Source organism: Equus asinus, chromosome 2, assembly GCF_041296235.1.
Source record: "Equus asinus isolate D_3611 breed Donkey chromosome 2, EquAss-T2T_v2, whole genome shotgun sequence".
In the NCBI taxonomy this organism is placed as follows: Eukaryota; Metazoa; Chordata; class Mammalia; order Perissodactyla; family Equidae; genus Equus; species Equus asinus.
In genome coordinates this window covers 169949075-169976940 of record NC_091791.1, presented here as the reverse complement: position 1 = coordinate 169976940, position 27866 = coordinate 169949075, and the positions used below count along the sequence as shown (strand labels likewise).

Sequence of the window (27866 nt, the reverse complement as noted above, 5' to 3'; positions counted from 1 at the left end):
CGGTGTCTGCAGGGCACTGTAGACCCCACCCTCAATCACCACCTTCAGAAGCCTTCCCTCCTGACCACAGCCACTCCCAAAAAGCACATCGTCCAGTCTTCTCTTTCAGAGGACATCATCGGAGGGCACGAGGCCAGGCCCCATTCTCGCTCCTATATGGCTTTGCTTCACGCTGTGGAGGAGGAGAATGAAGGCAGGTGCGGTGGTGCCCTCGTGAGAAAGGAGTTTGTTTTGATGGCTGCTCACTGCCGGGGAAGGTGAGGGGCTGCAGACAACAGACGCCTCCTGAGACCCCTACAGGGACCCTGTCTTCTGCCCAGTGGCTGCAGCCCAGGAGAGCTCCCCTGGCTCCTGGTAACTCAACCCCATGAGAGCTCATGAGAGGAGCCATCTGAGAGCATGACTTGGCCATGGAAAGTGAGAAACAGGACAGGGAAGCTTCGGGATCAGAGGATCAGAGGTGATAGCAAGTGGCTCAGTTGAGAAGAGAGACCACACTGGTCAACTAAAGCAGCTGTGGAGGATGAAAGCATGCCTTAGATCAAAAGGCAAACTCAGAGTATTTTCACAGTGTTGCCAGAGGGCAAGACAAGCTTCCAGTGTCCTTCCCTCAGTGTTGTTGAGAAGCACAGGGGACAGTCACTCAGCACCCAGAGCTCGTGTTGTCTCGGTTTTCCCTTGCTGCAGTCCTGCCCTGCCCTGGTTGTCACCCGCCCTTCATGGCTCTAGGCCTGGATCTTCTGTGACTCCATGCACCTCGCGTCCCCACTCTATTTTCTGGCAGTTCAATCCATGTGACCCTGGAGGCCTACAATATCCGGGAACAGGAGAGGACCCAGAAGGTCCTCCCTGTGACAGAAGCCATCCGCCACCCACACTATAATCCTAAGAACTTCTCCAATGGCATCATGTTACTAAAGGTAAGGGAACCTCCCTACTGCTCTTGCTCTCCTGGGTCCAGATTGTTTCCCCTCCCACTGGGACCTGTCCCTTCCTTCCTTCCCATCCTGTCCTCCTGACTAGTCCCAGTGGCTCAGGGGAGGGGGAAGTCAGTGCAGCCCCATTGTGGTGTCCAGGCCCAGGAGGCCAGTGGCTGAGCTGGACTTCCTTACCTCTTCCTATCAGCTGAAGAGAAAGGCCAAGCTGACTGCAGCTGTAGGGCCCCTCAGCCTGCCCAAGGGCACAGCCCAGGTGAGGCCTGGACAGGTGTGCAGCCTGGCCGGCTGGGGGCAGGACTCAATGGGCATTTTAGCAAGCACTCTGCAGGAAGTGATGCTGACCGTGCAGAAGGATGAGGTGTGTGATTCCTGCTTCCCTGACTATTAAAGCGGGGCCAGGCAGACTCGTGTAGGAGACCCAAAGAAGACGAAGACCGACTCTGAGGTAATGTTTCCAGCGTCGACCTAGACAGGCCCTGGGAGAGAGGAAATGGAGTGCTCTCGGGGGTGAGAGGGGTCATATCTTCATGCCTCAGCCTGAGAGGTGGGCTGCCTGGGTCCATGAATCCTGACTTTAGTTTTTTCCCTGGAGTAGATCAGGGGTGCAGGCTGAGGAAGGACCAGTCATCCCACAGCAGAGTTTTCACCAAAATTTCCCTGAGGATTGGAGAGAAAGCCTTGGCTTGGGTGGAGCTTCATGTAACAGGCAGAGCCAGGCTGGAGCCCTGGGATGAGGGAGGTGACAAGGCCCGCCCTGCTCTGATTTCACACGTGGCCCCCTAAGACTCTACTGACCCTAGGGGTGGTGAGAAGGGCAAGGCCACGAGGATGCAAGCTCAGTCTTTCCTCTCTCTGCTTCCAGGGGTCTCTGGGGGCCCCTTCGTCTGTGAAAATGTGGTCCAGGGCATTTCCTCCTATGGACCAGAGAGCGACACCCCTCCAGGAGTCTCCATGGAGGCGTCACCCTACCTGCCCTGGATAAAGAGAACATGAAGCGCTGCTCATAGCAGGTGTGATGCTGACCTTCCTCTGTGCCTGACCATCTTTTCTGGGGACAGAGGCAGGAATCCCATGGGGCGGGCAGTGGGACTGCAGGGCCATAACAGATGGATCTCTAGCGAGTGTGACTGAAGTCTCACTGACTCACTGAACCACTTTCAATACACAACAGCATGCTCCAGGCAGCCCTCTGCTGTCAGTTGTGGGCTGTCCTTCCTCCTTTCTTTTCCAGCCCTGCTTCCCCCTAAACCTCATGCTGAATAGTTTCTCAGTTACACCTCTGTGGTGCTTGGCCCTGTGCAATGGCTGAATCTGAAGGGTTCCCATTATAACAGGACAAACTTCTTCCCCAAAATATATTCCTCCTTGGGACATAGAAAATTCCTGCCTTCTCTAAGCCAATCACCATCACCAACCCAACAATTCCGCAGGAAGAGGAGCAGGGCAGTGGAAGGGGAGTGACTCCAAGGACCCGGGAGGCCAGGGCCCAGGCCATGGGCACTGAGCTTCCTATTTCCAGTGTTACAGGCTCTTAACATCAGCCCTGATATCAGTTCCCCCACATTGAACCCAGAGTATATGGGGTTAAAACAAACCCACCACCCGCTTTCCTGCTTCTCTAGCTCCACTCATATGTAAATACCTGTTTCTTTAAACTTGGGCTCTTTGGGCTTTAGGACTAAATGGGAGTTACAAATTGTTAAAAGCCCAGGTGGCCTAAAGTTGGAGGCACACTAAAATTTAGCCAATCATGTGTCCTTGAAGTTTGCCAGGAAAGCTGCTGTCTCAAGAATATCAAGGAGCGGAGGCTTCCCAGACCTCAACTCCTAACTCCCGGGGCTCGAACCCACCTCACACAGGAAGACAAGACAACAGCGAAGGACGCCCACCTGCCCTTCTCCTATCTCACCATCCCCCCTGCCTCGCAAGGCCAAAAGCAGGCTGGTGGAAAAGCACCAAGCTGCACAAGCTACAGGGTCCCCCTCCCCTTCCCAAAACCCCAAATGAAAATCCCTACCCATTCCTCATTGGGAAGCTAGCAATTTTCGAGGCATGAGCCCTTGCTTTGCTCCCTGTGCCTGGCATAGTAAAAACCTTTCCTCTTCCACTCAAGTGTCTCTTCTCGTTATTTGGATTGGCATCAGGTTCAGGGACCGAACTTTCTGTTACACCAGGATCTCTCTCTGCTGTGGGGGCAGCTTCTCCCACAGCCAGGACCACCTGCAGCTTTACACACTCAAATGCTCCCTAGATGGCCTCTAGCCTCACTCTCGTCCCATTTCCTGCCCCACAACTTGCCAAGCACTGAGCTCATTCTACCTTCCTCCTGGCTGACCATCCCACACCAGCCCCTGTTTTCCATCTGACTGCCCTGCCCACCAGCTCCTTTCCTCCAGCCCACCCTGTTTTGCGCCAGCCTCTCTCTCATCTCCTTAACAGAGTTCCCAAAGCCCCTTGTGAATTCTCCTCTATAGCTTGTCCTTGTCATACCACAACCACCAGCCCACCTGATGCCTATCAGAGACCCGGTACCCACTTCCCATCTGAGCAGAGACAGTTCAGGTCCTCTATGCAGCCCAGCATCCCCGGGCCTTCTGCCATCATGGCCTGTGGAGTCACTCCAAAAGCCTCAGGCCCTGGCAGACTGTCCTGGCTCCTCCTGCTGACAACCTGAGTTTTTGTGCCAGGCCCATAACAGGCTCTGTCCCTGATACTGGGAAACTTACAGTGAGGGGAAATTTCCTCTAAACTCCCCTGGTGACTCCCCTTTCCCCAGGTCAGCCAGTTTGGCCAATGGATCAGTGTTTGGAATCCTCAAGACATCTTGCCTTGAAAATAATTAAATTCTCTGTATTCTATCTCGATTGCACATTAGAGTTTCCCATGGGTGATCTTGTTTGATTCCAGAAGGTCAGTATGAAAATGAAGAGACTTCGAGACCCACAGGTCCTGAGGTTCCCAGTCTGTGCTCAGTGGAGTCCATGCATGGAGGGGAGGGAGGGAGGAGGGACCTGGGGCATCTGTATTTTTGCTCACTTACATGTGGAAGGCACGAGCCTCAGTCCAGAAACCCACAAAGTGTCACATTTCAAGTGCAAGCCCTTTCATTGTGATGAAAATAATAACAAGAATCTTTCACATCTTGAGGTGTATGGGGAAGCCGTTCTGGTTCAACAATGATTCAACCTAAAACTTGTTTTTCCCAGAGCAGCCTGACTTCTGACCCACCAAACACACACGGTACATCTGCTCAAACATTCTCCCAAAGACAAGAATGCACTCTTTAAAGACAGGGATGAATGTCTCCCTTCCTCTGACACCAATACCAGCACTTCTTTCAAGGTAAGCTCTTCTTCCCAGAGGACCAAGGTCAAATTGACCTGCTACATAAGTGCTAAACTGCAGCAAAACAGATCCTTGTGACGTGGAAAAAAATTATATTCCTGTCGTGCTTTCTGTCTGTTCTTTGTTGTGAAATGGTCTACAGCCATGAGGTGACCATGCTTCTCAGGAGAGCTTTCTTCCTTGGGGGAGACAGCACTTCCAGGCTAGTCTGCTGCAAATTGGCTCAATAAATATCACTCCATCTTTCTTATCTACTGATTGGCCATTGATTATTTTCGGCACCAATTATGACCCAGACAACCTTATTTTAGGATCGTGTATCCTTCAAACAGCACCACCAGTGAACTGGATGTGACAGAACACAGCAAATTCATGATAGCTGGATGAACACTGAATCAATTGGGACCAACATCAAAAAGAGAAGCACCATCATTAAAAAGAATAACAAATAAATCACACAGATATGAAAAGCAAAGTCCAGCGCATTGAAAACTAAGATGAAAAGCAAAAGAAAGCTTATTTGTCATTCAAGACTGTCCCCATGATCATCTGCTATGCCTCCCCTGGTGCTCACAGCAGTGGCAGAAGCACAGGGGAGGGAAGAGCTGAATGCACATGCCGAGATGAGCAAGTGAATAGCAGAAGGTGCACGAGCCAGGGGACAACTTTGGGTCACAGCAATAGAAATGGACACTCTTAGGAGAAGCCGTCACACTACAGAATTAGAGACCACAGAAAGTCGGCCATGAGGAGCTCCATGGAGTCCCAGAGTGTAAGCCAGAGCCAGCAAGAGAGTAGCCAGGGAAATACGCCACCAGGGACGTGCATGTGTGCCCTCAAAGGACAGTGCCTGGTGGGTCACTTTCCCTTACACCTGACAGGAACACTTCATATTGAATGACACACATGATGAAGGAAAACGATGACCTTCTAATGCCCGTAGCATTAGGAAGACTGGGCTGCTCCTGATGGCACCTGTTTCCTTAAAACGGCTTCCACATTATTTTACGTCTATTTCTGTCACTCAATCTAGTGATTTTTCTTATTCCTACATGAGATCTAAAAGCGTGTGTGTGTGTACGTATTTGTGTGCTATTCATAAAGATGATCATCACACTATTATTCAATAATGGACCCTAAATTAGAATCAGTATTAATTTCCAAGGAGGAAAATGGTAACATATGGTACATGCTCATTATTGATTCTATAGCTCTTAACATCCACGTTATCTATGGGTCTAAGAAACTTGACTAAGAACATTAATAGGCAAGTGATAAAAAGACTAATAAACATTTGGAAAAAACTAAAAGCTCACTAAAGGATCATGCAAATTAAAATATTAATAATTTTGTGCTTATCTAATTGGGAAGGATTTACAAAACCAATGATGTTTACACTCAGTATGGACATCGAGAAAATGGCTTTTTCACACCTTGTACACAAAGGTCCTTAAAAGAAAAACAGGACAAAAAGTGTCTTTCACTAGTGATCAACCACACTGAGAAAAGTGGACAATGTTATTCCTTATAGACCTGTTACAAATGTCAAATCTAAATAGTACCAATGTTCAGCAGCAATCTGAGGATTAGTTTTGGAAAAGTTTCATACCATCGAACACTATGGAAACTTCAATGTTTTGAGATAGAATTACATTTTGTCACACGGAAGAATGTTCATCTGGTCTGTTGAAGTCAACACTAGTTAAAGGTCAGTATAGACTACAATCTTATCTTTGCTTATAAGTACATTTTCCTTTTGGCTTTTATTCCTCCTACATATTCATTTTCATAAGTTTTCTGTATTATTTAGATAACTTTAAAGTGTATTTATTAAATACGAATGAGATCATAAAATGATATTCAATAATAGATTTTTAATAAAATGAGGTTAAGTTTATGTTGAATAATCTAAATTATAGGAAGAAAAACTAAATATATTGTGATCACGCCTATATAAAAATACACATAGAAAAACACCTACATGGAAAAACATCTCTTAACAGTGGTCAGTTGGGCGGTGAGATTAGAGCTGACATTTTTCTTCTTTCTATGTTTTAATTTGTTTACAATTTTGAAAGGTGTAATGATTAAAATAATTTTGTTTTTATGAATATTACAATTCAGAAAAAGGTAGGCTGCAGTAAGATGGTCCATGTGTTAGTTAACTTTAATTATTCTGACAAACTGTAGCATTTCAGTGACTAACACAAGAGAAGTCTAATTCTTGCTCACACACAGTCCAAAAGGAGTTTCGTGGTGAGTGGTGCCCCTCTTACTCTCAAGTGTCCTTGTTTGGCAGTAATTATGTGGTCACTCCATGATCAGAGACTAGGATCGGTTCCCTAAATGTGGCATCCGTGTTCCCCATGTTCACCTGCGTCAAACCCTGGAAGGGGAGGAGTCTACACGGTCAGCGCAGGACTGTATTTGTGGCCTGGTCTGGAAGGTGCCCACAGCATTTCCACTCACATCCCATTTGTAGCAACAGTCACACTGCCACACCCAAGCTCAAGTGAGGCTGCACAATGGGGTTCACCTGTGTCCCCTGGAAGAAAAGGAAATTGTTTCACTAAACTGCTAGCTCATCTGGACCACCGTGCAAAATAGTGTTTGCTGTTTATAGGGATCATGAGCCCTACATTTTTTTTTTCTGCTTATAAAACTAATATATTTCTATTATAGAGAAAAATTGCATAATATAAAGGTGGAAATTAAAGCCACACAAAATGGTTGTTCTGGATCTTGTCTTTCACATTAAAAAAAAGCGAGTTAAAATTGTATACGGCATTCGACAATCTACTTTTTCAACTTAAAACTGAATGACACAAACTACCCCATGCCCCAAGCATGATGCTTTTTAACAGCCGGGCAGCATTCCATCCCATGAATATATCACAACTCTATTACCACTCTCCTATCTTGGATAATCGGACTTTCTGATGATTTGTGGCAGAGGGTCTTAGGGAACATGTCCACCTCCGCATCTTTGTACGTTTACCAAGAGCCCCAGGGTCAGAATCTCAGTCTCAGAAGTACCCTTTTCAGCCAAGAAACACTGAGGGTCTTGAAGTTCATTTAAACTGTTCTCTGCCACATCCAGGGTCTGGGTCCCTCTTTCTCACTGACTAGTCTGTGGGCGAGACTGTATGCAGATGTTACTGAAGGTTTTATGCTCCTTCCTACAAGGACAAGAGCACAGGCCACTTCTAGGAAAGAGAGTTTCTCGCTCCAGCAGACACGTGTGGTGGGAAGACACTGGCACAGGCACAGCCTTCTCCCAGCACTGACACTCCATGAAACATCACGGGCTCATCAGTAGAAACTTCCCAAGGAGCTTCCAAAACGTCCTTCTGAGAGTGACATTAAGGCCGCCCTGAGGACGTCTGGAATGGCTCAGTAGTACACTGCTGTCCTACAAAACCAAGAGCACCAAGATTGGTTTCTGACCACAGCAGCACCAGAGGGATGACGGGGGAGGGACCCAGCAGCAGCCTGCCCAGAAGATTTGCGTGGTTGGCAGCCTAGGGGGCTCAGGGAGGAGGTGGGAACACACGACTTTAATGTCCCAACATCAGAGAAGAGAAAAAGATGTAACTGACAGAAATGTAATAAAACAGTCCAAAGTACATGTAGCCAGCTTTGGATGTGGTGAAAGGTTTCACACTCATGTTTGATCTAATATTACAATTTTCACTAAAATGGAAAAAAAACATTCATATCCCTATCTACTCACATACGTTCCATTCTCCATGGACAACTTCAAGAAATAAATGAGTGAACAGCTAATTTTTTTAATTAAAGGAGCCAAGAACATACTTCAGAGAAAGTCCGGGCACCTGCAGGGTGTTCCCAGTGTGAGAAGACTGTGCTGATGGCAGCTCTCTGCTGGGGAACAGGAGGAACCAAGGAGCATCCTGGGCAACTGGTCACACAGGCCATGAAGAGCTCATAAGGGGACCATGAAAACCAGGGTGGTAGCAATGAAGGGGTGAGAAAGAGACCAAGTAGGTCTGGGGGCAGAAACAGACCAGTGTTAATAAGGAGAAAAGAAGGACGTGATCAAGAAGAGTGAGGGGGGAAAATGAAGGCTCCACTGGGGCCCAAAATATGAATTGAAGCTCTCTCTCAATATATTCCAGGGGAAGTAAAACTCAAGGTCCCTGTGTCCCCCACCATACCCAGCTCAGGGCTTTGAGGAGCGGAGGGCACAGACAGGTCAGCCCCAGAGCCCTCCCATTCCCTAAATTCCCTCAGCGACCGTCTCACCATCCTCCTTCCCTACAGCGCTAGTGGACCAAGCTGCAGCAGCTCACACCTACCTGTAGGCCACTTTTCCTTCGCAGCCCTGTAAATGTCATCCTGAGAGGTCAGAACATCAGGAAAGCACCCAGCAGTGCATAGCTGTGCTCAGAGCATCCACCACCCTGAATATGACCAGCAGAACAGCCTGAATGACACCGTGTTACTGCAGGCACCATCTACCTGATGCTCTGTTTCCCCAGCCCAGCTGGCTTTCTCCCAGCATGGAAGCTCCATCCTGTCTTGGGGCCAAGGAGGATGAGGCAGGCACAGAGTTGCAGATAATGGTGGGGGCAAGAGGCGAGCTCTGCCCAGGAGTCCCTGAGGGTCTGCACTCTTCCTACCAGCTGGAGAATAGAACCAGACTGAACCGAGTCTGAGGACAGCACTCTGCCTCTGACTCAGGCCAGGCCAAGTCCTGGGACCAAGTGCACCATTGTGGGCTGGGGCCTGGTTGGCCTCTATTGTAGAACAGACATGCTCCGGGATGAATGACTGAGAGAGCTGAGGGATCGAGAGTGCAGCAGTTGCTTCAATTTCTATACCCGCCCAATGCAGATTTATATGGGGAATCAGGGGAAGAGGAAGTCCACCTTCCTGGTAAGGCCCCAGGCATCAGCCAACATGGCCCAAAGCAGACGGGCCCGGGTGGTACTGACCAGTCCAAACAGACTACATCCCCACAGCCTCAGTGCGGGGCCCAGACCTGAGTGACATGGGGGCCTTTTCTGAGGAGTCTGATCTCTAGGGCATTTGAGGAGCACCGGATACAAAGATACACATGTGCAGCCTTGTCCTGAGGAGGGGAAACGTACCCTGACTTGGGTTGAGCTACAGACGGTAACCACAGTCAGAACCAAAGCCCAGCGATGGAAAGATCTGGAAGCTTTACTTCTGCACCTCACCACCCACACTCAAGGAGCCCAGCGGTCCATATCTTCTCAGAGGGCTATGATTTAGGGAAGTAGGTGTGGGGAGGCCTGACTTCATGTCCCTTCCTCTCATCATTCATAGGGGGACATCGAAGGCCCCCTGGTGTGTCACCATGAGGCCCAGGCCATCATCTCCTATGGAAAAAGGATGGGGACTCCTCCAGCAGTCTTCACCATGGTTTGTAGCTTCCTGCTCTAGATAACGAGAACAATGAGATGCTTCATACAGAGGGGTGAGACTGAGATCCCCCCTGGTGACTCACTCTTCTATGGGACAGAGGCCAGCTCCAGGGGGTTGCCAGAGCCTAAACAAATGACCACATCTAGAGAGGAAATATCCAATTTCTCATTTGCTTAGTCAACATGATTCAGTACACAACAAGTATATGCCAGGACTAAGTCTGAACAAATCCAGGATTATGGAATCTCTTCCTCAGGACAAATCAAGCCCAGTCAATGTCTTGGAGATCAGTATGGGCTTCTTCCCTCCTCAAAACCATCCATTCCCCCATCTCCCCTCCCTCCATGGTCTTGGGAAGGGATAGAAGGACATCTCTCTCCCTAGGGCAAGGCTCCACACCCTCCCCCTTACCAGCGACCCCCTAATAGTTATTCAAGTACAATCCAAATTCCATATTGACCGCGGATTCAACCAATGGGGATCAAAAAGCCTATGATGGTAGCGTCCTATTGAACATGCACAGATTTTTTTTGTCATTATTCCCTAAACAATAACTACAGTATTAACATCTATGGCATTTGCATTGTATTAGGTATTGTAAGTAATCTCGAGATAATTTGAAATATATGGAAGGGAGGATGCACATAGGTTACATTCAAATAATTTGTCATTTTGCACAAGGAATTGAACAGCTGCAGATTTTGATATCCATGGGCATCCTGGAACCCATCCCCCTTGGATACTGAGGGATGACTGCTTGCTCTTAAACTGTGTGCCATGGTGTGTGTGGGACAGGCAGAACAAAGGGCAGAACTGAAATGCCACACAAGGCCTAATTTAATACATGGTACAGGAGGCATCCCAAATCACTGGGAAACAATAAACGTCTGGTAGATGGTGATGTACAACTTGGTAGTTATTTGGGGAAAACGAGAAAGTTGGATCCACTCTTCACACCATAATCTAAAATAACTCTCACATATATCAGAGATCTAAATGTAAAAAAAAAAATACAACACTTGAAGGAAAGAAAAGAAAAAGATTTGTTTGCTTACAAATAGTTAACAACCTACCATGTTCACAGCAGCACTATTCTCAATGGCCAAGAGATGGAAGCAACCCACGTGTCCATCACACCCAGAGTCCTTCTCCTAAATCCTTCACCACACCATCCCCACTTTACTGTGGACCAATGCTCTCATTGTCAATGTGAGGAGGGTCTGCTTCTTGTTTTGATGCTCTGAAGATACACAAAACTCCACACAAAATGCTCACCAAAATAAAATGACTTTTAGCCTAAAGATTAGCCCATATTCAAAGAAAAGATTACGTAAGTCACTTAATTTAAAATCATGCTTTAAAAACTTTCTTAAGGTAAGTATATAGAATGAGCTGTCAGATTTTTCTAGCTCCATCAAAATGTAAATTATTCTTACAGAAACTGATCAATAATAATGTACATCTGAAATTACACAATGTTATACACCATGATGACTTCAAAACTAATTATTTCAATTATTTATAAAATAATTTTTTAAAAAAAGTATAAGTTACTCTTTGCAGTGTGACATTTACCATCTTCACTTTCACAGTTTCCGTGATCTTACGTGGAATAATCACTTTGGACATATTTTGTCAAATCCAAGTGACTATACACAGAAGTTCTCCTGTAAATGTGAACACTATTTTATGGGTTTTGCTTATCAGAAATTCATTAGCCTAACATTCAATGTAAGCCATGTATCAACAAAATTTTAATCAACAATACCTCTTTGAGAATACCCAGGCACTCTCTGTATTTGCTATCATCTACCCAGAGAAATTCTCCTTTACTAACGTGCTTGGGAGGAGAAAAGTCTCTTTACTAAATGTTTGCACTGGCAAAATGGAAAGGATCCTTGATGTGGGGGAGAGAGCAGTCACAGAGTCCCCCATTCAGCCCTTCCTCTCTGTAACAATTACTCAGAGCCACAGAGCACCAACCAGCCTCAGGACTCAGTCCCCAGGAAACACGCAGGGCAGACATGTCCCACTCCCATGTCTTTCTCTGCCTGTCAGCACTTCCCAGGCAGCTCTCTGCCTCCAGCTGTTCTCCTGGAAAGGCTTCCGGACATCATGGTGCTCACCTCCAGGAGACAATTCCTTCCTGACCATCCCAGAGGCCAGCCCCATCACCTTGCATTGCTCTGCACTCTTCTCTATTAAGGAAACCTCGGCTTCAGAGCTCTGGAATTAGTGTTTTGCACATTGACGTCTAGAGCAAAAGGACACAATTCCTCCCACTCTTTCTCCAGGTGCAGACTGTGCATTAAAGTCACTACGGACTAGACTGGGAAGCTGTAAAACCATGACGAGCTCATGCTTAGCAGCCTCACCTGGAACTGAAGTAGATTTCCGGTCTGCAGGGAGCACACACTGAACTCAAGCACATTTGTCATCAACTCTCCTCTAAGGCTCCCTTTCTGGCCTCTCCTTCCCATTCTACTACTCTCTTTAACACCCCGACTCCACCCCTCCCCCATCTCCATGCTGCAGCCGCACACCCAAGACTCTGCTGCAGTCTGAAGCTACCCAGAAGTTGACAGATGACTGGGCTCTTGGCTAGCATGTTTCAGGTCAGACCAGAGCCAGGCACTATTATTTTTTTTTAAGTATCCTCTTTGGTGAGGAAGTTAGGCCCTGAGTTAACATCTGTTGGCAATTTTCCTCTTTTTTTCTTTTCTCCCCTAAGTCCCAGTACATAATCATATGTCCTAGTTGTAGGTCCTTCTAGTCCTTACATGTGGGATGTTGCCACAGTGTGACTTGATGAGCAGTGTGTAGGTCCATGCCCAAGAGCCACACAGGTGAACCCTGAGCCACCAACGTGGAGCCCGTGAACTTAACCACTTGACCAAGGGACAGGCCCCATGGGCACTTTTGCATGAATACAGAAAAAGGGCTCAGGCTTCAAATAGTGAAAGACTAAAAGGGAAAGGATTGGGTTGAGTGTTGATATTTTAGGAACTAGCTTGATGCTAATCACACCCACAGCAATGTGTGGTGATAGTCAGGCTCTTTGAACACCCAGAATTCAAACAAGGTGGGGCGCATCACTTCCGACTCAGGCCAGGGTCCCCCAAAGCCCTATTCATTCCTTCAGTGTCGCCAGTATTTCCTCCTGGTGAGTGTGGTCACACTGACTCAGCAACGCCTAAGAAGGGGGTTCTTACAACACCTTCAGCACTTGGCAGAGAGCCCCAGCCAGGCTATCTCTGTGACCCATCCTTGTCTCAGTCCTACCACGGCATTTGCCCACCCCAGCGCTATTGTTGACAACAATTCACTGAAAGGATAGAAACTTCTCCAAGGGGCAATGGTGGGCCTCTCCGTTTCATGGCCGACTCACTAGTGACCAGGACATGGATAAAGTATTAGGATGGCACATGATTCTAGTAGAAGGAAAGCTGAAAGGGAGCGATATAACTTTCCAACCTCCAATGCTAAGAATGATTTTCTATCCCAAGAGTTATTGTCTACATCAAAAGTAGGAGAGCTTGTGAAGAGTTTCCTAGGTATCACCTTTACCTTGTCCCTCTACTGCTGTGCCATACAGCCCAACCAGGTCAGATACCCAGAACCTAACTGAGCCATCAGAGTATTCCATCACCACTACTCCAGTGGCCCAGGTGGAGAATGGATCCCACCCAGACCCTTCCTGCCGATTTCCCCATCTCACTCTGATGTCCCTTCCTTTCTATCTGCACTGATTTTTCTGAGATCTCAATGCCTTAGGAAGTTAAATCCATGCAGGAGTTCAGAAACCCATGTGGCCATCTCCCACACACATGCAAGCCAAAGCAAATTTGTATATTATTCACTCAGGCATCAAACACACTTTATGAATATTTCATATGTGTCCAACTCAGGATAGAAGAGAAAGCTACTAGACTATTCTGCTTGATCAGGTCCAAATATTCTGGTCTTAGAGACCAGCCTCATCCTGGAAGAGAGCAGGACACAGGGGTCTGAGATAGTCAAGGACAAAGAAGCAACCAGCATAGGCAAGAGAATGTGTTTTCCATTTCTTCTGGACAGTCTACCCTAAAGATAGAAGCTTTCCCTGTGAGATGTATCTCAAGTATGCTTGATACAGACCAGAGGTGAGTTCCTTATCACAACAGGGAGAAACTGAGAACTAAGGAAGGAGATGGGCCATGCCACAAGGCCGCCATGCTGTCCATCAAAGCCAGGAGCCCCATCTCAGTGTATAGTAGGCCTGATAAACGGCTCCCTTCCCCACCATGTCCACCTCCCCAGACTATCCCAGGCCCTAAATATCCTGTCTTCTGGTCACCAAACTTTTCCTCTGGTTTCTAGAATTCTCAGAGCACCAGACCAGGACCCCACAGACCTATCCTCAAGTTGAGATTTCTCAGACCTAATGCCAAGTTAACCTGTCAAGTAGTGAATGAGACCAGATAAGTGGAGGAAGATCCCATCCTCCACCCTAGTGTGCAGCTTCACTGAGGATCAGCACTAGTGATGTGGTTTCTGGAAGCAATGCCGCTTATATTCCCATTTCTCAGGGCAGGGAGTTTTGTAGAAAGACTATAGGATCAGTGCACAGTCACTCTTTGTTTGGGCTGGTCTTTCCTTGGAAATAAGAACAAAGGCCCTCATGAGGCTCAAGCACCTCTCTGTTTTCCCTGATGACTTTAATACCCCATCCAGATGAGGAAATTTACTTCTCACCTCTCTCTTTGTCTTCCAAAATACTCAAAAGTGTGGAGAGCCAGGCCTCTCTTTCCCACCTGAACACATTCAGGAGACGTTAGGAGGAACCTCAGCTTCCTCTTGGTGGTCAGGGGCAGAAGGATGAATTCAGGCAGGCTTGTGTGCCATCGCTTGCCCCTGCCCAGCTCTTCCTCTCTCCTTCCACTTCTCTTCAAAACTCTGCTTGCATTACTAGTTAAAATAATAACTCTCCTTATTAGTTTATCTACTTCCTAGTAAGGTCCAATTCCTAAAAAACAGGTAAATCTGAAGATGAGACCATGCTCAAAGTTCTTGCATTTACATAAGGATCTCTTGGAAATTGATGCAGACACAAAGGACAATGTCGATTCCCTGGGACTATCAGAAGAGGGCAATGGGAAGTCCCTGTGTCTTGGGTTCAGAGTTTCAATTTGGGAAGATGGAAAAGCTCTGGAGATGGATTGTGGTGATGGTTGCACAAGGATGTGAATGCACCTCATGCTGCTGAACTGTACACTTAAAAATGGTTAATAGGGGTTGGCCCAGTGGTATAGTGGTTAGGGTCACTCACCTGTGTCAACAGCCAAGAGTTCACAGGTTCTAATCCTGGGCGTGGACCTACACACCTCTCATCAAGCCATGCAATGGAAACATCCCACATACAAAATAGAGTAAGATTGGCACAGATGTTAGCTTAAGGTCACATCTTAAGGTTCTTCACATAAACAAAAAAACGTTGACGGCTAAATTTTATGTTCAATGTATTTTACCACGATTTAAAAAGTAGTCATAAAAATGAATCTCTTGTAATACAAGAGGAATAAAGCTCTAATGGTCGAAAACACTTCTTGTAGAAAGTGAGCAGTGATCTCCTCTGCGCATATATGGCACCTTTGGAGCTACATTTTCCTTTTGAGCATTCAGGTTTCTAAGCCAAGTAGAAAAGGTATAATGTCTGGTTGTTGTCACAGACTCACAAGTAGGTGCACACCAGCATTTCCCCCACTAACATGACATAGAAGCAGCAGCTGTGGGGAGAAGGAGCCAGAGGTCTGTCTGGAAAGAGGGCTCGGCTGGAAATGAGACCATGAGATCTAGGGTAGAAGGGAGGGAGGAAGGCGGGAGATCTGGCCCATTCTTCTACGGTACTTTATCGTCCTTGAAGTTTCTTGAGCGTCTTCTGGGTGTACATTAAGGATTATGGTTTGTTTGGGGTCTATTTATACCAAAATTGAGAAATTTTCAGCCATTATTTCTTCAATTTTTTTTTCTTCTCCTTTCTCTCTCTTCTCTCCTTCTGGGACTCCCATTACATGCGTATTGCATGTGGTGTCCCACACATCCCTGACACTCTGTTCACTTCTCTTCTTTCTTTTTTCTTTCTGTTCACTAAAAAGTTCTAAAGCCATTACAAATTTAGTAATGAGAACCTCACAAGAGTAGCCGAGCTTCTCTCCAGACACGATGGCTAAGCACAGGCACAGGTGCCTTCTGCCCTTGGCCAGAGCAGCAGAGTCATGATCAGCTAGGTGTGGGTCCAATGAGACAGGGGGCCAAGAGGGGCAGAAGGAGAGCAGAGAGGGGCAACTGCTTGCCAATATGATCTGGATCCAGGGGGTACCCTGGGAGACCCGGGGTCTGAGTCACTTGTGGAGTAGACATGCAGCCCAAGGTAGTGTCCCAATAGCTTAGAGGAAAATTATCAGAAAAAAATGTGATAGCGCAGCCAAACGTGCAAGAAACCAGCTACAGCAATTGTGAGAACTCTCATGGATCTCTTGACAAGATGCACTCAAATGATAAATACCTACTTTGGGCCAAATTACATTCTATCATCTTTGATTTTCTATGCTTCCAAGACGTCATAAATATTATTTAATAGGTACTTAATAACCCAATGTGTTAACATGCAATTCATTAATAAATCACTTCAACATTGCTAAACAGATTGGGGTTTCCAAATCGAGGGTGGGGAGGAGGCCTAAGCAATCAAATGGAGTAAACAGTGATATCTCCTAAAAGCTACAGCCACATCTGGGATAGAGAAGGAAAGTGAGAAGACACTTGAGATGTTCCACCTTCTGGGTAATGACTGATCCAACAGATGCAAAAGCAGCATAAACATTATGCCAGTGTGAGAAAGATGTGAGAAGTATTCTCATATCTATATTAAATTATATAAGCACAAAGAAAAAGAATTTAAACTTTCATGCTCGATGCTTGTATTGTAAGTAGCATCATAACGAAATTTCACCTGTCTGAAAGGAAAGAGCCTCCAAGCATCTGTGTGCAGAGAGCTCTGAGAGCAACCATGCCAGGTTCCTCACCAGGGATGGGCAGCCTCGGGGGCAGAAACTTTGCCTACATCACGGTCTTCAATGGGGCATCAGAATACCTGTGCCAGGTGGGACAGGAGTGACTAAGGGAACTCAGAATGAGAGGCAAAGCTTTGTTTCTCCTCTTTCAGTCTCTATCTACATGACCCCCACCTACTTTAACAGTGGGGCCTTTAAAGCTTTGAAATATCAAGAAGTTGAGAACAACATTAGCTTTATCAGGACAACCTGCAACCACAGAGCGACCTCAAGTGCATTTCTCAGTCAAACCCCTCCTCTCAAGCTCTCCTATTCTGTCAATACCTTCTCTTCCTAGAACTCTCATCAATGCCCCATCTGTACTTCATTCCCAATCTCTGCTCCTCACTCTCATGCCTAACAGTTAGAAGTTGCCTGAAACTACCAAGAAGTTGATGAGTAACTCGGCTCTTGGCTAGTGTGTTTTACGAGAGACCAGTGCTAGTACTTTGGCATTTGTACAAAAAGAAATGTTCTTCAGTTAAAAAAACAACGAAGCTCTACAAAGAGTAGGATTGGATAGATGCATGTTGTTTTAGGAAGTACACAGTTGCCTAATTACAAATTCAAGGCATACTGTTGTCATATTCATACTTCGGAGGGTCTCATTTAGGGGAAAGGGATACCATTTCTGGCTAATCCCAAAGCCTCCAGAAAGACTGATCTCCTCTAAAGGATTCCAGAATTTTCTCCTAGAGAATGTGGTCTCCTAAGATTGTGTCTCTTGCAAAACCCTCACCGAACAGCCCTGTCTGAGTGAGGGCAATAAGGATGTAATGAAAGCTCTTACCTTGAGAATCAATAAAATTGGGTGGAAATTCGTGGTCACAGAGCTGGCTCCTTCTTCCTTCACCTCTAGGATTGAAAAGCCTGAGAGGAGAAGGCACAGAGCACTTCAGGCCTGATCAACCTTTCCGAGAAGATGCTGCTGCTCTGTTCTGGTTGGTCAATCTCCTACCCTCCAGGGCTGAAGGAGGTAAGTGCCCCTGTAGAGAATCAGAGGCCTGGCTTATTCCAACACTGACACTTTCACAGTGTCCCAGTGAGGCTGCCATTATATCCTTCCTTGCCTCAGTCCATTCCCAGAAATTGGAAGATCTCCAGATCTGTCACTGGCTATGCAGTGTGGAGAAACTACAGAAAAGTAAGCTCCTCCTAAGGACACCTGGTGGATCTTCTCACCCCAAGGGTCACATCCTTGTCACCTGGAAAATGACTTAGTATTAGGATAACACATGATTCTAGTGGAACGGGAAAGCTGAAAATGAGTGTTATAACATTCTCCATTCTCCAAAACTACCAGTGGTAATGTACACCTGGAGCTATTGTATGGATCAAGAACAGAAGAGCTAGCTAATACTCCATTCCTAGGTGTCACTTTCACCTTCTCCCTATTCTTCGGAGCCACTCAGCTCTCCCAGGGCAGATATCCAGAACCTAATAGAATCATCAGAATGTTGCCTCACTGCTGCTCCCACCTTCCTAGTGGAGACTGGCTGCCACCCAGGCCCCTCTAGCCCATTTCCCCATCTCCCTCTGATTTCCCATCATTTGTATTCTGCTTTCTGGGTGACTTAGAAAGTTAAAGCTGTGATGAAGTTCAGATTGGATTAAAACCACTCCTCCTCTGCTGTTGACCAAAGTAGATTTGAGGACTGTTCATTAATGTACCCAGCAAGCATTTATGGGATTTGTAGTATGTGCCTGAGCCACATGGGGAAGAAAGAAACCAGAGTATTTGGCTCCATGAGCATGAAATGTTCAAGTCTAGGACCAGATCCATTCTAGAGGTAAGTGGATCACAGAGGTCTAAACAGCTTGAGGACCAATTCACCAGGCTAGGTCGGAGATATCAGTTTGCATGTCTTCTAGGAGAGTCCCATTAACATGTATTTGAAGTGTGTTTGCTCCAGAACAAGGGCTGAGCACCTCATCTCTACAGGAGGAAACAGAGAACTAAGCCAGGAAACAAGTCATGCTGCAAGCCCGCCAGCTGCCCTCTGAAGCCTGCAGCCCCCTCTCATTGTGTTGGTCCCTGAGGACACTCAAACCACCTCAGCCTCTGAACATCCCATGGGTTTAGGCCACGAGGCAGTGCTTGGCCCATGTTTGCCATGAACACAGAGATCCAGGGCAATTTTCTCTTTCAGGGAAGATCAGATGGGGCAGAGAGGCCAGACCACAGTCCCTGCCTTACATGGTGTCTGTACTTTCCTACAATAATGTAGATGGTGGGAGTAGATGTGGGGGGTCCTGGTACAAGACAACATTGTGACATAGCCCACTGCAACGGAAGGTGAGGAACACAGATGAGTCCTCGTCTTCCTGGGATTCCATGGTAGCGTCTCAAGGCCTGGAACTCAGCAGAATCACTGAGCACACAGAGCCAATGACCAATCAGAGGAGCAACCTGATCTGCTGAGACCAGGACACAGTGACTGTGGGACTCAGGGGTGGACTGCATGGAGAGACATCTGGATGGAAAACAGGCTGCTGAAGAACCGGGCTGGGTCACTGCTGTCCAGCCAAGAAAGGTGACACTGTCCACTTTTCCCTTGCTCCCTATCTGACTTGGCTGCAGGTGTGCCTTAGGCTGGAACTTCAACCTGCCTTTCAGAGACTGAGTTGTAGCTCCTGTGATTTACCCAATCCACCTTTTCTTTATAGAAAAAGAAGTGTGATCCTGGGTGCTCACAATATCAGAAAAATGGAACATACCCAGCAGGTCATTCCTGTGCTCAAAGCCTTCCTTCAACAAGGATTATAATAATTATTCAAAGGTCAACGACATCATGCTACTGAACATACCATCTTGCTGAATTTCAGGTGCAATTGCACAGTTCACAAGGGAGCAGATAACTCATTCAGGGTCTCAGTCCCCCCCTCTCCTCCACCCTGTCTGCTCTCCTGGGCCTGTGTAATAGGAGGGGGCTTGGGAGACTTCGGGCAGGGAGTGGGGGCAACCTCACCTGTGGATCTGAGCCCGGCTGGACCCAAACTGCCATCTTTTCCCTTTCTGACCAGCTGCAGAGCAAGTCTCACCTCAACTCAGCTGTGAAGACCATCATCCTGCCACAGAGACAAGAGTAGGTGAGGCCCGGGCAGGGGTGCAGTGTGGCAGTCTGGGGACAAGTGACAAGTGGTAAAAAGGCAAACACACTCCAGGAGGTGGATGTAGACGTGCAGAATGAGCAGAAGTGCAAGGACCTCTTCAAAAACTCCATCCAGCTGTGTGTGGGGAAGCCTAAGGACAAGAAGGCCATTGCAAGCCTAAGGAGAAAAGAATCTTCCCATCCTTGCCCCAGGGACACAGTGATGCTGGGGTGACATTGCCAGGACTTCTCTCACTCAACAACCAATGGTTGACCTGGGTCCACTCATGGGTGGAGGCTTGCTGTTCCCAGCAGGTTTAACCCAGGCATCTCCCTCGAGCCAATCACTTGACCTTTGTCCAAGGACAATAAGATGAGGGCCTGGGACTGGGTGAAGCTGGAGAGAGGACACAGCCAGGACACAGGTTCATGGTGCAGGTAGATCACAGGGGATCCAGCAATCCCCCTGAAACTCAGAGCCAAGGTGTATGGTGAACACTCAGCCACTACCTCTCTGAACAGCTGGGCCCTGAGAGGTGGTCAGGAGAGCCCCAGGGAGAAAAGGATGCTGAGCAGGGTGAAGCCAGAGGGCTCTGACTGAGACTTTACCCTTCTCTGTGAACAGAGGGACTCCAGGGGCACACTCATGTGGAACAATGTGGCCAAGGGCATTGACTCCTACGCAAGAAAGAATGGGAAGCTTTGACATAGCTTCACCAGGATCTTCAGCCTTCTACACCTGGAGAAAAGCACAATACTTCAGACGGCATGACCAGACTCAGGTACCCCCAGGATTTATCCGTCCATCTTTTCAGGGGCAGAGGCCAGCACTGCCCCCGCCAGAGTGGAGGGGAGGGGAGGCTGCCAGGGAATTAATAAACTCCCATCTCTAGAGTGGAAATCATTGATTCCTCCTTCATTCACCATAATATGCTAGAGCCTACAGCATATTGAGTAAATATGTCTTCTATTTATCAAGAATGTCTGTTTTATATGAGAATGGATTCAGAAAAGTAACCTCATTTTTAAAACATCCACCTTAGAGAAGGTAGAGCATAAAGAAGTAGTCTGCTGAATGCTTGCCGTTCATGAGTGTGTTTGACTATGGGAAAATGTACGCTGAGTGGAAAACTATTAATATTCATAGAGAAAAACAGTAGATGCAGAAAACAGCAATAAGAACATTAAAATTCCTGAGAATTCCACCGCCCAGTCATCTTCATCCTTAACGCTTAAGCAGGTTGCCTTCCTCTGTTTTCTATGTCTTCATAGGATGCTGTTCCTTCAGCAGAATTGGGGTTTGGCTGTTAGAACTCATGATGCCTCCCTTTCCATGACTCCTTCACCTCTCGTCACACTGGTGAGAGTGTTGGGATAATCTGTTTGCAAATGTTTATAACTGTTAGGCACAGGGACATCAGAGCCGTGATTCACTGCACCCCAGACAGACTCCTTAGTGCATAGGAATTATTAGGACAATTGGCATCCATTTCCCCATTGCCTGGCGACAGTGACCCACAGCTGTTGAGATGAACCCTCTCCCCAGATACCAGGCACTATGATATGGGTAACAGTCCCCACCTCGTGCTACAAGACCCAAGCATAAACCAATCAGGCCCCTCAATTCTGACAGACCCGCTGATGGTTTCTTTTGGTTCAAGGAATATCAAGTCCAGGAACTTGGTTCAAAATCGTGGGATAAGAGAAGCTCTGTTTGTCATAGAATATTTACATGAAAGAGGGGATTCTAAATATTCCAAAATACAAGCCTAGACTGGTGGCCAGAGAGGAATTGGGCTTACCATTTGGGGTTTGGGTTTGTCCAGCTCTATATGCTATTTAGGCAGGTCCAGCCTCTATCTCCCACCACCAAGCAGACCCCCACTACAGCCTTTACCAGCTGGTACCACTGATTCTCAGTCTACCCCAGCTGACTGCCATCTTCTCAAGCAGAGGAGCCATCATGCTCATCTCCCTGGAGTTAGCTTGGTAAATAATTATTCGTGACTTCATCAGGATTGAAAAGGAGCCAAGAGTTGAGAAAAAGAGACATTCTTGATTTGGTCACTGAGGGGATCCTAGGGTCCAGCTCCTCTGCTGGCTGCAGCAAAGGCTCCCCTTTCTTGCTCTTTCTTCTTGCATTTACTTTGTGACTCAGCACTGGGAGTGCAAGTGTGATGAGACTGCTTCTGTCACCTACCCAAAGCCAGAGAACTTTGACAAATCACCTTGCAGATGATGCAGGATAACCAGCAGCACAGGTGGAGGAGGTCTGTAAGGCCCTGGGCCACACCCCTGCCTTCCTCTCCCCGACCAAGTATTTAGAAGGAAGAGCTACCAGCAGCTCTGACCTGGGCGGACTTTCAAGGAAGATGCAGCCACTCCTGCTCTTGTTGGCCTTTCTTCTGCCCCCTGAGCCTGCAACAGGTGAGTGACCATCCCCATGCCAGAGGCTCCAGCCAAACTCACAAAACCCTCTGGACTCCTGACCCTTCTACCCAGCACAGTCACTGATTTTCCTCAATTTCAGACCAAGAATTTTCTAGAACCCAGCTCCCAGCTCAAACAGACTAACAAGACTGATGCTACATAGACACACAATAAGGATGGCAGGAAGGCAGGGTGTTCACTAAAAGATTTAGTGTGTGAGCTTCTCTCTTATCAACTGGAAAGTGGGCTATTCATAGAAAGGCATTTGGCAGAGGAAATGGAGCTCTAAAAGATAAGTAATTAAAATCCCTCAGTCCAACTCAGGAGAGGGCAGATCAGACAAACCAGCTGCAGTAGTGGTACTGTCACTGGAACCAGCTAAAAAATAGTTTCACTTCTTGGTGCCCTCATCCCCTCACCCCTCCCAGGAGAGGACCCCAGGGAGCAGTGGATGTCAGAAGGGGCTGGGGGACTGCATGCAGGGCTCTCCTGTTGCTTTGGCTCTGCCAGAGGCCCAGGGATCCCATTTTCCGCCCCACCACCCCCGCCTTCCCAAGCCATAGGCTGCTCCACACAGGGCCCTCCCTACATGGTGATGGTCTTCAATCCCACAAGCCTGATCCCCACCAAACCTCAGCAGAAAGCTAAGTGAAGGCCATTCATTCACACAGTCAAAATATTTTCACTGAGATCCCAGGACAGGTTAGCCCATAGGACATGAGGATTGTCGAAAATCCAACTCCATAAGCTCATGGACAGATTGGTAGATACAGGCACCAGTCACCTTAGCAAAGACTGAGAAGGGTTGGGAGACTCCCTGACACAGAAGGCATCAGCAGAGCCCTGTCCACAATCCCTTCGGGCTCCACCATTGTGAAGACAGCTCTCATCCCTCCCATACGTGGTTTGAAGCAGGACAGGGATAAGAAGCACCATCCTCCGCTTTCTCACAGGGGCTTTGGAGGCTCCACATTCCGAAAAAGTTATTCTGCTCCAGGGAGAACCTGGGAGGACTCTTGCCTGGTTTCTGCATGGCATTGTAGACCCCACCCTCAATTGCCACATTCTGGAGCCTTCCCTCCTTACCACAGCTGTTTCCAGAAAGCCATCTTCCAGTTTTTCCTTTCAGGAATCATCATCGCAGGACATGAGATCAGGCCCCACTCCCGCCCATACACGGCATTGGTTCAGGTTTCCATGAAGAGGATGGCCAAGACTTGTGGCCGTGTCCTTGTGGAATTGGATGTTGTTCTGACAGCTGGGGACGGTGAGGAGACGCAGACAGCTGACACCTCCTGAGACCCCAACAGGGACTCCTGTCCTCTGCCCATGGACAGCAGCCGAGGGGAGCTCCCTCAGCTTCTGGTAACTCAGTGCCAGAAAAGCTCTTGCGAGGAGCCATCTGAGAGCATGACTGGGCCATGGAAAGTGAGAAATGGGACAGGGAAGCTTTGCAGTCCGAGGGTCAGAGGTGAGAGCAAGAGGCTCAGTTGAGAAGAGAGACCACAATGGCCAACTAAAGCAGCTGTGGAGGATGAAAGCATGCATTCTGCTCAACAGGCAAACTCAGAGTCCTTTCACAATATTGCCTGAGGGCAAGAGAAAGCTTCCAAAAGCCCTCCTCTCAGTGTCCTTGAGAAGCATGGGACACACAGTCACTCAGAACCGGGTCCTCCAGTGCTCTCGATTTCCCCTAACTGGAGCCTTGCCCTGCCCCGGCTGGCACCCTCCCATCATGGCTCCAGGGCTGGATCTCCTGCGACTGATTGCCCCCACATCCCCACTCTCCTTTCTCTGCAGTTCAATCAGGGTGATTCTGGGGGCCCACGACATCCTGAATCAAGAGAGAACCTGGCAGGTCATCCCTGTGAAAGAAGCCATCTGCCACCCAGACTATATTCCTAGTGAATACTTCAATGACATCATGATACTAAAGGTAGGGAACCTCCCTGCCGCTCTTGCTGTCCTGGGTCCAGATTGCTTCCCCTCCCACTGGGACCTGGCCCTTCCCTCCTTCCCTTCCTGGCCACCTGACTAGTCCCAGTTGCTCAGGGGAGAGGGAAGTCAGTGCAGCCCCATCACTGTGTCCTGGCTCAGGAGGCCAGTGGCTGAGCTGGATTTACATGCCTCTTCTCATCAGCTAGAGAGAAAGGCCATGCGGGCTGCAGCTGTGTGGCCCCTCATCCTGCCCAGGGGCACAGCCCAGGTGAGGCCCGGAGAGGTGTGCCGTGTGGCAGGCTGGAGGCTAATCGCCCCCAATGGCATAATTTCCAATGCACTGCAGGAGGTGGAGCTGAGTGTGCAGCAGGAACAGGTGTGCGAATCCTTCTTACATGATCATTACAACTGTACCACTCTGCTGTGTGTGGGGGACCCGAAGGAAAGGAAGATTTCCTTTCAGGTGAGACTGGGCATCTGCCTAGCTCGGCTTTGGGGAGAGGGGTGTTTCAGGACCTGGAGACCCAAGCAGTAGGGACTCCTCCATCCCCTAGACTCTGAGCATTCTCCTGGGAAGAGAATGGGGGAGAAACTGGAGTGGGGAGTCACAGGCCTTCTGGGAGCCGAACAGGGGCCTGAGATGCATCCAAACATGGTGCTCCATTTGGAAAATGAATTAGCAACACTCTGCCCCACGCCGGGCACAGGTGTTAGAAAACTGCTCCCTGAGTGTGCAGCAGTCAAACCAGGTGGTTCCTCAGAGCTGGCTCCCATCTTTGTTAAATGGCTCACCTGCCGTGCTGAGTGTCAGCCTCACCTGCCTGCTTCCATGTCCTTAAAGGGTAGAACGAAGCAGAGTCCCACAGCGCCCTCATGGAGAGAGGATCCAGGACCTAGTGGAGGAGAGGGAGCCGCCCCTTGAGTGAAATGAAGCTGGGACAATGTCCAGGGTCAGGACGGGGCAGCTGAGAGGGCCCACAGGGGCCTGCCCTGCTCTCTGATCTCCCACATGGAGGCCACACCAGGCGGCCTTCTCTGAGAGGGCGCTTTGGATGCAGGTGGGCAGGATCGGGGAGCACGGACACAGTCCTCCCAACTCTCTGTCCACAGGGGGACACTGGGAGCCCTCTCATCTGTGCGAACGTGATCCAGGGCATTGCCCTCAGTGGACGAATTGACGGGACACCTCCACGGGTCTTCATCAAACTCTCGAGGTTCCTGCCCTGGATAAAGGAAACCATGAAATGCTATGAAATGCCCCTAAGTATAGGAACCAGCCCACCTTCTCTGGAGCTGATCCAGAATGTCACCAGCAACTAAATAAATGTCTCTTAGCTGAGCAGGGAGGGTTGGTTTCTTGTTTATTCATTGACCCTGATTCACAGACACTTACTTGTCCTTAGAAGGCCAATGATACAAATCTGCTGTATTCTGCTTCCTCCTCTTCCCCACCCCAGCAACACCTCCCCCAAACCTCAAGTAAAGCTGTTACCCAGCTCGTTCTCACCCACATCTTTCTCTGGGCCTTCCCTTCTGCCAGGGCTGCAGCTGAGCACCATGAGAAGAAAACATGAACCTCTGTGGTCTTGGGGCTCAGGGTGAACTTCTTACCTCCTTCCCTGTGTTATATGGCAGAGAGGAAGGGGGATGACACCATGGGTCCCAGACACCAAGCAGGCAAGCCTGTGGCTGCAGCTCAAGGACATACGCACCACACTGGGGAGGAGAGAGGTGACCTGAGCAGGACATTTCTCTCCCACAGCCAGGGAGCTGGCGCAGGGTCAGGGTGGGTCGCTGGAGAAGCTCCTCGATCTCACCCAGCCTGAATTTCCTCCCTGCCCTCCTGTGACCTTGGGGCCCAGCTTGCCCTCCAGTCTCCTGGCTGCCCCTTCTTCTCCATCCCTGCTTTCCACGGAGAGTTCTCAGTGTCCACCAACTCATGTCCCCTTCAGACAAGCCTGATCTGAGTTGGCCACTTCTATATAGCCTCATTGCCTAAGACACCAAGAGCCCTGTGTGGTTCCAGCAGGGCCTCTCCCCTGAGAGGTCAGCCCAGCTCATGTTCTGTCCTAGAGGGCTACAAGGGACCAGGATCATGCTGGCAACAGGCGGACCCATGGAGTACACAACAGACAGGCTGTCTCTCCAGAACCCCTGCCCCATCTCTCACCTGGCAAGGCCGGCTCAACCCCTCACATCCAGCCCAGTGTCCCCAAAGTGCTCAGAGTGCATTGGCCACCTGGTCCCTTGATAACCTGAGTCCCTTTCAGCCTGTTCGTCTTAGTCACTGCTGGCCTCTAGGCTAAGACCCCTCACTGGCACCTAGGGCTGTCTCAGCCTTTTGAGTTATCCCTACCCTCTCTACAGTAGGGCTGAAAAGCACAATTTTTCCATCAATAAATAAACACACCCTGATTGAGCACCTGAGTGCTCAGCACTGGGGATCCACAGTTGACCTAACACACTCTGTCATCTGAAACCAAGGGACACTGACTGTGTGAGTTGTACCCAAATCATGTAAATTTCCTTCCCTCCTCACATGAGGCCACATGGCCTAGATCTCGTGGGTGGGATTTGTAAATGACATCAGTCATTTAGTTTCCAGGGGTAAAGTCACCAAACTCTGTCCACTGGAGCATCATCTTAACCTAGAGGCAAGGGCAGCCCATAGGGAGGGAGATGGGCAGCAAGGTGTGGGGGCCTGGAATTGGCCACACCAACATATCTCTCTTTGGCATGATGATTATTTGGCGCTGGTTACTTTGCAGACAGGGAAGCAACTGAAAAGTAGAATTTACTTACCCTTTGTAAGAGACATTTACATTGTAAAGGAAATCTCCATCTGTAAGGATATCTCCCTCTCTACCCTGAAGAATGGGGGATGACCTTATCGCTAGAAACTCTTAATCAATGGGGAAGGCAAGGACTTAAATCTGCATTTGTTTATTGTGCTTGTCTGGTAACCTCCTGTAACTGACTCCCCCCACCCCCAACATCTTCCTTTGTCTTTAGCAGGATATGATATTTAAGGTGGGGGCTTCAGCCATTTTGGCAAGTTGCTCAGCTTGCCTGAGCCACTCCCATGTATACATGTTATAAAACTTTGTTTAATTTTCTCCTGCTATTCTGTCTCATGTGAATTTAATTCGTTATCCAGCCAGATGAACCCAGAGAAGGTAGAGGAAATGTCTTCCTCCACTACAGAGGACAGCCTTACCATCATTTGTCTTAAAAGTAGCAGGTAGGAATGTCATTGTACAGATTCAGATGGTAGGAAAAACTGTATTACGTATTTGTTCACAGGGAATTAGAGTCAGACTCTAAACACCCATCCAATTGGACTGCTCAGAAACATGATCCCTGTGGTTGCTGTACCTCCTGCCTGCGCAGAATCAAACGAGAATCAGGGAGGTTCACATGGTCTGGAAAACTGGAGAAATGTCTCTCCTCTTAGGCCACCGTGGATACTGCTGCATCTGTAGTTTCCAGACCACCCAGATTTTTCGACTTTGGGATGGTTTTGGCTTAGAGCCTACACATAGAGTACAGGATCCTTTGCTGAATGAGGATCTCCCTGAGTTGGGCTCAGCTCAGGAAACACTCCCAGCAGCCATCTCTCC

General features: G+C 48.2%; 1 protein-coding gene across 1 annotated transcript; it reads left to right on the top strand.

Moving 5' to 3' along the window:
* The first annotated feature begins 23729 nt into the window (after positions 1-23729).
* Positions 23730-25566, top strand: LOC123283065 (granzyme B(G,H)-like). Its single transcript, XM_070519949.1, has 4 exons — positions 23730-23779; positions 24109-24244; positions 24449-24709; positions 25357-25566. The coding sequence occupies exons 1-4, from the start codon at positions 23730-23732 to the stop codon at positions 25564-25566; spliced, it is 657 nt and encodes a 218-aa protein (XP_070376050.1).
* Positions 25567-27866: the final 2300 nt, after the last annotated feature.